The 15,516-nt window shown below is 37.2% G+C and overlaps 1 protein-coding gene across 1 annotated transcript in view; it reads left to right on the forward strand.

Annotated features, from left to right (window-relative positions):
- Positions 1–15,516, forward strand: part of AFG2A (AFG2 AAA ATPase homolog A) — a 205,782-nt gene that overhangs the window by 51,760 nt on the left and 138,506 nt on the right. The window contains exon 14 of the mRNA XM_067297025.1: positions 11,156–11,282. Within this exon, the coding sequence (XP_067153126.1) occupies positions 11,156–11,282 (127 nt within the window). The remainder of the gene's footprint in view (positions 1–11,155; positions 11,283–15,516) is intronic.

Raw genomic sequence — 15,516 nt, forward strand, 5'->3', positions numbered from 1 at the left:
TCCTTACAAAGTTGCCTTTACTAAGTATATTAAAGAATGAACACTTTCCACAGTACGCTGAAGTATGGCCACAAATAAATGAACCTAAGTTCCAGTAGTGCTTTAGGAACTCATTTGGTAGCTTATTTGCTTTGGTAACTGGGCAAATACTTATGCTAAGGTAAACAGCATTGAAGGTATTTCTGTAGTGAGTGGAAGAAAGAAGGAAAATGCTGAAAATACTGCAGAAACTGACCTGTTTTCTTACGTGAAAGCGGAACGTCTTTCACATCTCCAGTGTATGCATGTCAAGCAAATAAACAGTTTTGTGATACAAAATGGATTTGTATATGTTTATTAATTATAAGAAATAATACTTTGAAATCAGCAAAAAGTACATTAACAGATGACATTTTTCAGTGTCAAAATATATTATTTCTGAAAAGATTATTTCTGATTCAGTGTGCTTAGAAATCCATATCTAGATGAACTAAGCTCCTACTTTTTCTCATTTTGTATGTAGAAAATGAAATAATGCATATTAATCAAGAGATTAAAAATGAGGGCTGGATACATACCAAAGTGGGACTGAATTTACAAAAATGTAATCCTGCATATCTGAAGAAAAATTGTTCAGTGTAAGGAGCAGCTGCTAGATGGAGAAATCTGGAGATCCTTGATGCAAGAAGATGAGAGGGTGATTCTGAATAAAGGACCTGAGTTTCCAATGTGATAGTGAAGATGGACAAAGATAGTTTGAGTCGTATTCTTTTTAGCATTTTGTTCTGTTACACTATGATTAGGGGTTGAATGGACTAGGAAAAAGGGAAGCATTCACCATGAATAATTATAAAGAGTAGGAGATAAACATACAGATGAAAAGATGAGGAGAAGGTAGAGAAGGCATAGCAATACATTTGGAGCAGGAAAATGATTAAATTTAGATAGAAAAAACTTCTGAAAATCAGAGAGACTTTTAATGGTGAATTCTCTTGCACTGAGAGTTAGTCATGTGGGGAGAAGCTCGGGCAACTTACTGTTTGACGCATTTCCAACAAAATGAAAATTTCTCAGGTTAACGTACAGTGAGGAACAGTCTTGCATGGGGTGAGGTGAGCTATGTGATGCAGGAAATCGTTTCCATCGTTCTGTGGCTCTAGTTAACATGAGGTTCCGTTAGCTAGTGATTTTTTCCCTACTTTTGAAAGTTGATGACTCTTTGTAGGAGAGCCTGTGCTAAAGTGAGACCCACAGGACTGGTCCAGATAGAGCAGCACATGAGGAGGAATGTTTGCCTCCAAGTAATCCCTTCCCTGTTCAAAGCTTAAGACTCTTAACAAATTGCACAGCTGCAAAGAATTATGGGTATTTGTTATTCCTGGGTATCCTGACCATGTTAAACCTAATTCTTCTGGCCATTAGAGGTTGCCAAGAGGGAAATGGCTTGGTAATTAGACTTGAAAGTGATGAATGAACGTAACTCTGTGTAAATGCAGCACAGACGGTCTGTTTGCTGAACTTAAGAAATCTATGTGCTTTGGAAATGGGTCGTTGTTTATATAAGTAGGATTTTTAGGATTTTTGAGCAGTAGACATATTTGTTCCTTTTCTTGTTTTTCAGAAGCAAAGCATTTTTCCTCTTAACTGCAAATCCCTGTAATCTGAGATGTGAAATGTTGTAAGCTGGAGTGAGAGACACTGCTAAATTCCATTTTCAGAGATAAAAAAAAAAAAAAAGAGGAGAGAGGGACAAAGATCAATACCTTGCATTTGACTTCCGAAGGCCAAAAAAAGTTGCTAGGCTGATAATAGTGACCTTTTTGGGGTGAGGCTTGAAGTGATGAAGTGAAGGGACTTTGGTACCGACCCACTGAAAGTACAGTATGATGGTGCTTTTCAGGTGATGTACATTATCCTGTGTGTTGGGGGGATACATTACACTACAATAATTAGTTGTGGAGAGAAGATCATTCTGTACATTCCTAAGCTATATTCAAAATGACTGTGATAGCAGTTTGTGTTGCTCAGAATCTCTGGAAGATGAATGGTTTTCATTTTAGGTATTAAAATATTTTCAGTCTTAACTTTTGAGGCACTCAGAGTTCTAAATGAGGTTAGAAGAACATCAATTTCTCTTCTGTAGTGTGACACCCCTTATTTTAACGGGGCTGTGATAAATCTTCTGGTTTTAAACCAAGCTGTCTGTCTTTCTGGAATGTATGCTTCAGCACGTATTTATAGTGTACGCTTTAGCATATGGTCAAACTTTTGTATTCATGCAAATCCTAGGTGTAGTCACTAGTCTCTGTCATGAAAGAGGTCAGCCTAGGACATTCTAACCCATGATGAAACCCATAGACTGGATCCTGCAGGCCCAAAGCAAAGTGGTAATAGGTGGGATGGAGGTTCTCAGCAGAAAAGTACCTTGCACATGGTAACTCAACACTAGTAGAGCCAGAGGAGGTATTGTCACCCTAATATTACTCATGAAATGGGAAAAGAAGAATGTAAAGGAGTTGTGATCTAAAAATACATGGAAGTTATGGAGTTTTCCGATGCTGTACTTGGGTTGTGATGCACCTCGTTCTAACAGCAGGCTAAGCTAGACAAAGAGCTTTGCTTTCCTGAGTTATGTTGGCTCTGGTTGCCCGTGAATCGGGGAACATCAGCTAATTCTCTGCAACATCTGAGCTGTGTCTGGATGTGGTGGAAGCTGAGGCATTCAAAATTTTCCTGACTGCCTTCTGAATTCTTTAATGTTTTGGAATTTGGTGTCCCATTAGAAATAGTGTTTGGGGAAAAAAAGCTGCTCGTCAGTGCCAGCTTTCTATTTTAGGCCTAATGAGGAATGGTGAAGAAGTAAAGTTTTAAAACAATTTAATCAGACAGTAAGTGTTGGAGTTTGTTTGGAACAGCAATTTTAACAAATAGCTTTACCCATATTTTGCATATATCTGATAAATGTCTGCAACCCCATTCTTTTTAAAATAAACTCACCAAGCTTCTTGTCTAGCAAGAATCCTTTATCACATTGTGTTTTAAATCTGTGCATCTCCCTGGGTATAAAAAATGTATTTGTAATTTTACCAGCTTGTATTATAATTATGAAATTTGAAACTTTGTGCCCATTTGAAGTCAGTAAAGACTTTCCATTGGCATCAGTGGAAGCAGGACTTGATCTATAAACCTTCATCTTGCAATCACTCTGGTATATGGACAGATTTACAAGATTTAGAGGGACTTTCAAGTCCATAATGTAGGTAAGCCTGTTCTGTGGTGCTTAGGAATACTGTGCCAGAGTTGATCTCCAGCAAGATGCCTCAACCAAAGACATGAATTTGAGCTGCTGTTTGGATTCCTGCCAGAGGCCATGCTGTGGATGGATACTAAGATTGGAAGGATCAGAAGTGAGCATAAATGGTTCCCACCTTACTTCCTGCTATGGCATTGGCTATGGAAAAAGGTGTGCTTATCTTTGTGAAATGGGCACAAGCAGGCTATGACTGACTGACATTAGTGCTATAATCATTGCATGTATTTTTTTGGAAAGAAAAGCGGAACATAATTGTCATTAAAACTTATAATAGAAACTTATTCCAGATGAAAGTGAACCTTTCCTATTTAAATATTGTTATAATGAAGAGTAATCTAGTCTAGTTATTCACTTCTAGTCTGTAGCACTTCCAAATTAAACTGTACTTGCTTCCCTGGTAGATATGATTGATTGCAGTTTTCAGCTTGATTAACTTCCAGGAATGCACAAAGGAGAAATGCTCAGGAAAAGAGAAAGAAAGGAAATGGGAAGTAAACTGTACATCAGGTAGTTTTGGGGGGTTTTTTGTTTTGTTTTAAGACAACGGCAGCATTAACAGAATGGCAAATCTCTAGATATTAGCATCTTCCTGTTTCAGCTGGACAGTGCCAGTGCCAGATGGCAGCAAGGCTTAAAGTCTGTCTTTCGTAGGTGTGCATTTGGACTTAGTCAAAGACAGATGGAAATGGACTGTGGATCACCATCTAAGTAGTTAAGGATTTGGAGTTGTGCTTGGGGAAGGTCCTCTGGAGCAAAGCCTTTTGATTCCAATCCCATCTCCAACTGGCTCCTTTTCTCCTCTTCTCTCCTTTCCTTGTGTTTCGTTTTTCGGGGCCTACTTCACTTACTGCTTGAAGCTGCAATAAGAAATTTGGGCAAATGGAGGAGGCTGGTAGTACACATGCAAAGGATAATTAGGATGTTCCTCAAGCTATATCTTCAGCTTGGACGCTGAATTTTTGTAACTTCTCCAGATTTCCTCTGGAGATTTCCAGATGCACTTCTGTGGCACTTGCATTTTGGTCTAGAAAGCCTGGGAAGATGACGAACAATATAGTAGGGTAATAGCTGATACAGGTGCATATAGATCATGACAGCATCTAATCGTAGGGTGCTGGTGGAGGGAAGGGTTTAGGATTATCTTCTTTCAGTGTATTTCTGATGATACAGTCAGGAAAAGTCCCTGTTATGGGGAATATTTCTTATTTTAGCAATTATGAGTTTGTTTTGTGAATAGCCAAAATATTTAGTTGATAATGTACAGGACCTGAATGCTACATACTTCTCCTAGACTTTTTAATAACATCCAAGTCTGTGGTATCTATGCAACAGTGGTCTGAATTAATAATATTCATTGAAGTTTTACTTTACATGTGCCAGATGTGAATTTGGCCCAGTGTTTTAATACTTATCACTTAGACATATGTTTGTTGTGTGTGCATGTGCATGGAGGAATCAATTAGTAATTCTGGATGACAGTTTTGCAGCCCAAAACAGGAGTCATGTTTTTAAACTGGAATAAGTATGTGATTTAAAATGTGTTCTGTTTTTTTGGTGGGGGGGAGAGTCTGATATAAGAAAAAAAAAATAGCCATATTATGCTACTCTCTATAAACCTAGAATATTTATTGAAGTTTAGTGTTCTTGAAAACCCAGTAGTATTCAAGGGAAACAGAGCTCAAAGCTTAAGTAAGGTTCTACTCTGCTATCTTTATAGAGAAGAATATTCCAGCTGAATTACTATTTCAGTAAAAGATGTATATTTGTGTAGAAGAGCCTTCTTTTTCCAGCTGGCATGACAGTATCCATTCCACTGTGCAAAATGCTCCACTAAAAATTTTTCTGAGTGAAAATTGGTATCTGGGAAGATAACACCATTATTATTTTTTATTTTTCTGGTAATGCTATTGGAGTAGGGTTTTTTTTTTTTTTCCTCCTAATGCTGTGGAAAACCTTGAACTGCCAAAGCTATATTTCACCAGAGTTTGTGAGGGAAGGAAATAAAACAGTGTGACAGTTAATTACAATCATGGCAGTTGGACTGAGAAGACTGACTTGGCAGGTGCTCCTTGCTGACAGTTTACCCCTGCAAAGCCCTGACAGAAATGTCAGACTCAATAAAATCCTTCAGACTGTGTGAGCGAAGTGACTCTTGTGTGGGAGTGTGCTGGCAGGGGGTTTTGGTATTTCAGGAACCTTTTACCTCAGTAGTTTGTGGAGACATTAAGAATCCTGCCAGAAAGGTCTATTTCAACCTGTATTAATTTTTTGATACCAACCATTTTGTCATGTCAATGAGTTCATTTGTTTTGATATAAAATTATTTCCAGAGATTCCAGTAAAAGAATTATTTGAGATATCATCTCCAGGAGTATTTATAAAACCCGTAAATTTGGATTGTTATTGCAATTCTTTTGGGGAGGGGGGAAATAAAGACAGCTTTTATCTGTATGTAAATCTTACCTGATACTGCATGTTGGAAAAAAAGATGGGCCATACTCTCTTCTCAGAAAAGCTTTGTTACTGATTTCAGCTGTGTAGATTAATCCCACTGCAGTAATTTATCCAGGGTATATCTCATGAGGTCTGTGCTGCAACCTGATGGATCTGCCTGAGGTAAGGTCGTCTGTGCAGAAATGGGGCTCTTAATGAGGATGGCGCTCCCCGACTTCCTTCTGGTTTTGTAGCTTTTACAGTTGCTGTGTATGTAAGAATGCTCAAAATGTTATTGTGTGAATATTTTGTGTGGTTTTGTTTCGACAATTTAACAACTTGATGGAATTAAGGTCCTGATTCCGCAGCTATGGTGTTCAGATGGGCTTCAGTGCCCTTAAAGTCAGTGGTGTTATGGAGGGTTGCAGGTTCTCCTGTACAAGTTTCAAATGAAGATAGGGATTTAAATAAATTTCCTGGTCAAAATGACGTGATGTTCTGAAAAAACATTGTGTTGGCTCTAGGAGCGTTCTAGTATGTTACACTTGCATCTAGTGCAATACCTCTGTTGGGAGTTTGCCAAATTTCATCATGAGGTTAATTATGAGCACACTGCGTTCTCCGACTTTTTTATTTTCAAATACTAAAAAATCCATTAGATAACGGGAAAAAAAGAAGTAAAGGAAGTTTAACAAGTGGAAAGGTACAAAAGAAGTCTGGTGCTGTTAAGCCGCCTATGACAAGAAAGGTAACATTTAAATTTGGTGACTAAATACATTTGAACACAAAATCTCCTTGGTTTTAAGAGTTATATATGCCAATGAATTGTAGTTATTCCTTGAAGTGGTGATAGAATTGAGTTGAAGTTACTCATATATTCACAGGAAGAATTATGAGAGTGGCTTGTTAAAGATGTGCATGTGGAAAGGTCAGTGCCCATGGAAATCTGAATCTGGGTGGTTAGAATGGGCATTGGATGAGGCCCAAGGAGATAAGAAAGAGGAAGGGTGTATGAATGGCCTTCACCTACTATACTGAATTTTGAGCTGGTGCTCTGGGTCTCTCAGTTCCATCAGATGAAGCCAGAATTAATTCAAATTAAGGTACACTGTTTTCTCATGTCAAAATGCACATTGGACGTGCCTTTAGCTGGAATAAAATATTAGGCACAAATTCTGTTCTCCATTTTCCCACTGAATAGTCTGCTTTAATCTGTGGATAGTCTTACCTGACAGGCTTTGCAATTCAGGAAGTTTCTCTGTTGGTCAAGTGAAGTGGGTGTGCAGGAGCACACGCACGCTGTGTCTGAGACCTGTGGGGCACCTGCAGGATTAGCTGGAATTTCATGTCAGGGAAGATGGCTGGCTCTAACTAATATAATAAACTAGTAAGCAAATACATTTTTTTGCCTTTAAAACTACTTCATTGAGGATTTTAAAGAAAGCGGAGTTGGCAAAAAGATTAAAACAACACATAGCCTGCAGATTGATGTATTTCATTACAGCAGCATAAGAGATTACTTGAAATTCTCAGGCCTTTATGAAGCAGCCAGATTCCTCTTTCCTCACACATTTTTTATTTTGAAGTTCAAGGTATTTCTGGTTAGGGCACAGCTCCTACATGCACACACCCATGCACACATGGCCCTGCTTCGATTGTGTAAGATTCTTAATTCTGACTGCCTTGATTTGCAGTCCATGTGTTGACAGGATATTAGTTTGTACCAGTACGTGCCTTGTGAGAACTATTTCTATGCAGTTGTGATGATGACATCAATGTGTGGAGGTCAGGTAGAGCGGGGGGAAAGACAGCCGCTTGGCTCGAAGTTGGTTTTGGCAGCGTGTACGTGGGACTGGAGGGTTAATCATAATTTGTTTCTCTGACTGCTGTTTGCGTCAAAAGTCCAGGCAGCCTTAATGAACATTGCTTGTGTTAATTTGAAACCCTTGCTGGGAAATCATGGGAAAATGGAAAAATGCATACTTGCATGTCACCCTTCAGATTAACAGCTTATGCAGTACTAGAGCTCTCAGAGCACACGGTGCAGCTCTGATGCACTTTGGAGCAGCTGGTAAAGAAATCTCTCTCTATAAATGTGTGCCTGCCTGTAATTTTATAGGGTACCCTGTTAAACCAAAAGCTAATTTGTTGTAGCCTCTGTGCTAAATATGGTGCATCATATGACAGCTTAGTGAGCTGTGTACATAAAAGCACTAAAATTGAAAGTTCTTCATTTGCAGATATTTTTATTATTAATATTTTTTGCTTGTATGTTTTAAAAATCTTTTTACTCCACTTTTAACAGATAATAGTAGAGCCCCTAATTCTGCATTGGTATCTCCCTCATTGTATGAAAGTTGTCTCATTATTGCCTAATTGAGAAGTTTGAATGTCTTTGCAGTGCAAGTTCCCCAGTAACAGTGGGATTTTGTTTAGGATAAACTTTTTTTCTTCTGTCTGAAGCTTGTAAGAGAAATGTTTATATTGGGAAAGTTTTAGTATCCTTTCTAGCCACCTCTTTTAAAAACAATATTTCTTCTCTGTTTACTTTAAAAAATATATATATTTATCGTCTTCCCCAGACTTTTGTAGTTTCAGATCATCTTACGTGAGTTTAACATTTTGGTTCCAATTTTACAACTATTTTTTCTTTGCTTAACTTCTTCCTGTGTGCAGTCCATGGGGTATAAAGTTGAATAAATGTGAAAGTTATGCAAGATGGGAGGCCTGAATCCCTACTGAGACTAGCTTATGTCACAAAGTTGATTTTAATTTCCTTTAAGTTCCATGTTCTTCGAAAAGCATTTACTATACTTGTGCAACACCTCAAGTGTTTTATCATGTTCAGCCCTCTACAAGTCAGTGGGGCTGTGACCCAGGGGTATGTTAGAAAAGTTCTAATATCTCTTGGGAATTTCTAACACGGCTGCAGCAAACCAAAAAGCTGACAACTAGCTAACCCAAGTCCCTTCTCTAATATTTCTTAGCAACCTAAATATTCTGTTAGCCAGCATTTATTATAGCTCCTCAAGGATGTTTTCCACACTAGGTCTGATGAGTTAACTGTTTTGTTCTGGAAAATTATAGAAACAGTTGTAGCATAGGAAAGCAAGAGAATTTATTTAGAGCAAATATATACAGCAGCAATGGTGTCATTACAGTTGCTTTGTCTCTGAGACATGTCATCAGAGGCATGTTGAAGGTGAATGGCAGTGCTGCAGTGATATACATGCATAATAACTATGCAACTATATGTGTATATTCTCTGTGTTACATCTATTGGAAATAGAGTGTTTATGTTTTAAAATCAAAAATTTCTTTTTGGAGAGTAATGTTTGGCTGTATAATTGTGTTTTGTTTGTGCATGTTAGGTGCACGTATATCTGTATAAACACTTAAAAAATAAAAGTACTTCCCAAAAAAGTACTTTCAAAACTTTCATTTTGAGATGAAAATTATCTTAATTCTACGTAGATGGGGTAGCAATAGAATAAATGTATGTTGAAGGAAGAAATCCAACTTCATTATAAATATCAAACTTCTTTTTGTTTCTTAGCATGATGCTCTAGGGAGCTTGAAGAATCAGAGATAGGTTTGTTTTTTAAATTCTATTGAAAAGTGTCTCTTTAAAGATACAGAAATGAAGTGGTCCAGTGTGCAGGGAGAGGGGAGTAGCCCTTGAAGATCAGTCCCTTCAAAGAAGGAAGATGTATACTATACCTTTTATTGGGTCTTTTCCAAGGGAAGACTGTGTAGAAAACAGTGAGAGTGTCAAGAGCAGGCCTCATGTTTTTTGATTAAGTTGAATAAAAATTGCATTTTCCAGGTTATTTGGCAATCCACCAACTGCTTTCACCTACCTGCTTCAACTTCTCAGCTTTAGTTGCAGCCCTTGTTCAGCAGAGGGAGCTTTTAGAATAAGCTGCTCGCTCTCCCGCCTTCCCCAGACTGAGCCTTGCATCGTAGCACCAGCTCAGAAATCCAGCACTGGTCATCCGGTCCTAAACTCTTGTATTTTTAGGTGTGATCTTGTGGCAGATTCTGATGTTGTGGGTTTAAAAGTAAAATTTTAGTGACAGGGCATCTTTTCTCATTTTGTTTCAGGTGTTAAGCATTTCCCATATTTTTTTCCCCTTCCGATTAGGGGAGAAGTGACATTTATTTCAATTATCTCTACAGCTAATAAAGGAAATCACATGGTTGTAATATAGTACTTCCTTACAGTTTCATGTATATATACTTAGATATGGAGCTGGGTGTTATTAGGAGTATATCTACATAATCTATATAGTGTATCTGTGAATATGTGAGTGTATACATTATCTGTGTACAGTCCTAATATCTCCTGGATCTAGAATCTTTTCAAAAGTAAAAAAAACTATATGGAGAATAGTCACTTATTTGTTACGATGCTTCTGAAATAAAGCCTATTTCATGCAAAATTAGAAGGATGTTATAGTTTAAAGAACAAAACTGTTCAGTCAGATTTATTATTTATTGCAAAATATATGTTTGATCTCTTGGTTTATGCAGTGTCCTGCACTTCTGCATTTGTTGTATGCATGTATATGGACATGTACACATATACATATATGCACACATATTTATACATAATTGTCTAGGAAGAAGGTGGTACATCACTTGGTTATTCTTTTTAAAATATTAAAAGCTTTAATGAAAATAATAGAGTTTATTTCCATAATGCTTTTTGTTACATATATTTAAGCGATTTTCTCATAAATTTCAAGGTTATCAGAGTTAATTCCAAACTAAAAAAGTAAACTCTTAAAATAGTTTACGCCTTGTCTGCTTTCTTTTTTCACATATTGGCAGTTTCAAAACTGAAGATTTCTCTCTCTGTCTTGTTTTTTTCCTGATATCTGGAAAATCAGCTGAGTTATAGGACTGACAATGCTATTATGGGGGAGTTGATGAACACTCAATTCATTCCCATTTGATGAGGAGAACATAAAAATGTAGAGTAACTCTGCAAAATACATAGCCTTATTTTTTATACTGCATGAGTTGGAGTAAGCACTCACTTGGATGGTGATAAAAACTGAAGTTTGTCTGACTAGTAAAGAAGCTGCATGAATTCAGTTTTTACCATCTTAAAAATGTCTATTCCAGACAACCATATTGTGTTACAATCTTCAAAGCCTACATAGCAGGGCAGTAAGTAACAAGCTCAGTTGCTTTTCCTAATACCAAGAGATCCTTTGAAGGACTTACTCTCCAACACATATTTACTCGCTTTGTATGAGTGATATTAATTTACCTTCAGGTATTGAGGTAAAAGGAAAAATCAGAAAGAATTAAAATAAAAAAAAAAAAGTAGAACACTATAAAATTGAAAAGAACAGCCTATTATTTCCATTCTCCAGTTTCCTAGAAAGGGAAGGCTAATGCTGTGACTTTTTTTTGAATCAGCTCTTCAGGTGCTGGAAACGTAGCAGACCGTGTCTTGGCTCAATTGTTAACAGAAATGGATGGGATAGAACAGCTAAAGGACGTGACAATTTTGGCAGCTACAAACAGGCCAGACATGATAGACAAGGTAAGAATAGATGCACTGTGGTATATACTGTTTTCTTGTGAAGACCAGCTTCTGGAATAATTCAGTTCTCTTTTTGTTTATCTTCCAAACTGTTGTCTAATCAATTTAATGATTAAGGGAAAAAGTTTGAAAATGAAGACAAGGCGAAGGAAAAGATTATGTCTCTCGCTTTTTTTTCCTGCGTAATTTTTAACAAAAACAAATGTTTTGTAATAGCCACAAGTATCAGTTTCCTAAAAGAAATTTTCCTTAAATCAAGCTCATTGAATTTGTGGAACAACAGTTCTGACAAACTGCTTTTGTATGTTTTGCTTCTGTTGTGTTTGTTTACGCAAGAGTTTGCTGGACTGTTGGTTTCATTAGTTACTTCCTTTCAAAAGATTAAATATCTCCTCTGTGCTGTTAGCTGGTTGCCAGCAATATGGGTTCCAACTGTAAACAGCGCTGTTCCTCCGTAGATCTTGAGGCAACTCTGTTGAAATGACAAGAGCAGCTCAAGTTTGTAAAAACAAGAGGGTTGTAACACTTACTGCAGAAAACCTCCAAACACAAAACCAACCCAGCAGTCCTCTAAAAAATACACTTTAGAACAGCCTACTACTGGTGTGTCTTCTCACAGCTAAGCATGGTGGACGGACCAGTCTGAAGTGATTTCCTTTAGGATACATTTAGTAGTGTTAGTAAGTTTCTTTATTCCTCAATTTTTCGCCTTCACAGCTTTCATGTATTTGTTGCAAACTAATCAAATTTGTTCTGTCACGATCTTTTCTTGGGTTCCTTAGAAGTTTTATAAATATTTTTAACATAACGAATTCTTCCATTGTAAGATATTTGTGGACTACTTCTTTCTGTTTGTCTTGGAACATTCAGGCATAAAATACTTATGAAGCACACACTTTTAAAGTAAGGTTCCTATACATATGAAAGAAGTTCTAAGAATAAAACTCAGATTTTGGCTCCAGAATACAGCTCTCTTCCCTTTGAGCTGAAGGAGGCCACTGTGCTGGCTGGTGTTCTGATGAAGGCTTACTTAAACACTGTGTGTGTGCCAGACATGGCAAAGTAGAGCTAACAGAGAATTTTCAATAAAAGATGATAAAGCACATCAGTGAAAAATACATTTCTGCAAAACTGAAAATTTCCACAGAAGATTTCAGTTTTGTCACATTGCTTTCAGTTTTCTTTGGTAAGTATTCTCTTTGGGGTCAGACTGAGCTGAATTTGAAAAATAGCACGTTGTTAAACAGAAAGGGATTTTCATTCTGGGCCAATTCAACATTTTTCTGTGCTAGCATCATCACCACCTGGAAATTCAGTTGCCTCTCTTTCTCCCTTTTGCTAGATTTCCCTTGGGCCCACTGGCTCCCCAGTGGATACTGTTTTCCTATATTTTAGTTTTTATTTGAACTATTTGCATTTCCCTGGGACAGTACGACTATATGGTAGGGGTACAATCCTGCAGTACTGAGAATTTTTATATAGGACTTCAGTTACTAGGAATACGTTAACTGTGTCTGCATCGCTGATGCAAATCCAGGCCTCTTTCCCTAGGACTGAAAATTTTAATTTTAATATGGGGGTAAAAATTGACATCTTTCATGCATATGAACTTCACGGGGGCAGTGAGGGGAGGTATTTGTTTCTGAAAAGATCTGTTTGTATATGCACTTTTCTAGAAATAGTTTGTTTTAGCTAAAAGGTGCCTCAGAGCCAGGAGAGGGAGAGAATAATATATCACTGATATGTGACCCAATCAGAAAAGTGATGGGTTTACACAGAAATTAGCTAAATGCTGCAACTTCGCTGAACCGAGACAAGGTGGTACTTGCAGTCAGTAAGGCTGAACGGGTAGCAGCTTATGGAAACCCCTTTATCATCCCTGGCTTCCTTCTCTTTTTGCATTTGTCAGTAAAGTCTGAAAACTGTGTGGATCTAGTAAGCTGTGGTAACCACCACAGGCAAGATTTTTGGACACTCTAGTGGCTGGAAGGAAGAATATTATACATATGTGTCCCTATGGAGCTTTAAGCAACCTGAATGGCAGAGGATTGAAAGAAGGGAAGCCTAAAACTAATAGCAGGCTTGTGTTTAAATGGCAACATTAGGCTTACATATTCTTTCCCCAAGTAAAGCTGATAGTCCTGACCTTAAATTTAAAGAAAAGAAATAAGATGCATGAGATCAGCCCCCTCAGAGAAGCATACTATATGATTACAGGAATTTTATTAGCAAGAAACCATGAATGGATATTTTGAATTTTTTTTTAAACTGTTTTTACTGAGATATAAAGAAATAAAAGTTCTGATAACTTTCTAGAAAAAGTTCTTTTACAGAATAGCAGAGCAAAATTTCACCAGTCTGGAGGAAGGGGGAGTTTAAAGTGCAATTCAAAGGGCTTGGTAAATCGGATTGTAGCTGGTATGGCTCACATCATGCTTTATCCAGGCTTGACAGGCTGTACCAGGCCACTGGCCTCTCCTGGGTCTATACAATATTTATAATGCACCTGTGGCACTTTTTCTTTCCTGGAAGAAAGACTACTGACACCAGAAGGCATTACTATTGTGAGCTTGACTCAATGGGAGATCTTTCAATATGGGCTTTTAGTTTACTTTGTGATCAGTCGTGCCTTCTGATAATGTAAAATGTTATTAAATCAATTTAGTATTTTATACGAAAATATTGGTTCAGTTACGTATTCCAATAATAAATATCTGGTTCATGTGGATGTATGATGACCATGCAGTCATTTTTAATGCACATACCTTACATATTGTATAAAGGCACAAGACGATCTGTGTTTTTTACTTCCAGGTACCAGGGACTAGGAATATATCTGGTATATTTTTTGATGACTCTATTTTAGTCTTTCAAAGTAAGAAATGTTTGAGGAATGCTTGCTTTGTAAGTTTTAAATACTGGTAATAATCCATTCATCATCTTCATTTACATGCCTGCTTCTTAATTGACAAATAGTGATAATTAGTCTTCTATAATTTGAAAAAAGCACATGGGAATATCAAATGCAAAGGTAGAATATTTCCGCTGAGACTAGTGCAAATTCATCATCACCGCAAACACAACAGTGTGTTGTTTTTGTCTGGTGTATAGATTTTGAGCCAGCCTTTAGAAAGTTATGTTTAATGGTAAACTTGTTTTGACTTGTTACAAGCATCTATAAATAAGGCAGTTTCTCGTAAGACATCATCATGGTATTGAAATACTATTCTAGCCTTAAGATGTGTCCCATGTTTGTATGGGGCACTTTGCTGACTTTGCTTCTTTCATGTGATGTTGGAAATACTTTGGGATAGTTTCTGTTTTTCTTAAGAAAACAAAAACAGCATGTACTGTTTTCATCCCACGTATGATATAGAAAGTGATTTCTATTAGAAGGGAAATATTCTGGAACAAGATGTTCTGAACATTCTTTGAAAGTGATAAAGAAACAAAACACGTTCAGTAATATTAAAGAATCCTCCCTTTTATGCAATAGATGGGCTTGATTCTTTGCTCTAGAAGTAGAATTGATGAGCAATAATAGGAAAAATTCTTTTAGTTTTTGCTGATTTGTACACTCAGGAGTGATTTTTTCGTATCTAAAATATTTTGCAGTCATTTTGTGGAGCTGCTTATGATTCAAAGTTGGTCTGTGTTTTCCCATGTATCAGTTGGCCTAACAAGAGCTATCACTCTTTCCTACAACTTTGCATAAAATATTTTAAACACCATGTATATTTTGATTAGCCTGAAATTAAATGTTCTATTCAGACATATATGTGGACAAGCTTCCCAGTGTAGTCTACTAGATTTCTGTGGGAGAAAACCTAGATCAACTCATCAGTTTTTTGTGCGTGTGTTCTTTGGTTTGTTTTGTTGTTTTTTCTCTGTGATAATCTCTGTTTTCCTAGGCATTTAGTACTGGGCCTAATTCTTGGGTGAGAAGGATGATGAATTGCTGTCATTACCTGCCCATGCAGATTATCTTTTTCCTCTTAAGCAGTGTTTCAGTCTCCATTAGCAAGGGTACACTGAAGGAAGAGAGACTGTCAGATCCTCTGGGAACTTGGTGAATGTTTCAGCACAGGAAGGAAGATGCATGTAGCTGCAGAATCAGATTTTACCTCCTGCTGGGTCAAATTTGAATGTCAAACACATTAGCTGCGATGTAAAACACGAGGTGCTGAGTGAAGTGACGGTTTGTGGTATGGGATGACATCTTGGTGCTCCTGAC

This window comes from Apteryx mantelli, chromosome 5, assembly GCF_036417845.1.
Source record: "Apteryx mantelli isolate bAptMan1 chromosome 5, bAptMan1.hap1, whole genome shotgun sequence".
NCBI classification, from domain to species: domain Eukaryota; kingdom Metazoa; phylum Chordata; class Aves; order Apterygiformes; family Apterygidae; genus Apteryx; species Apteryx mantelli.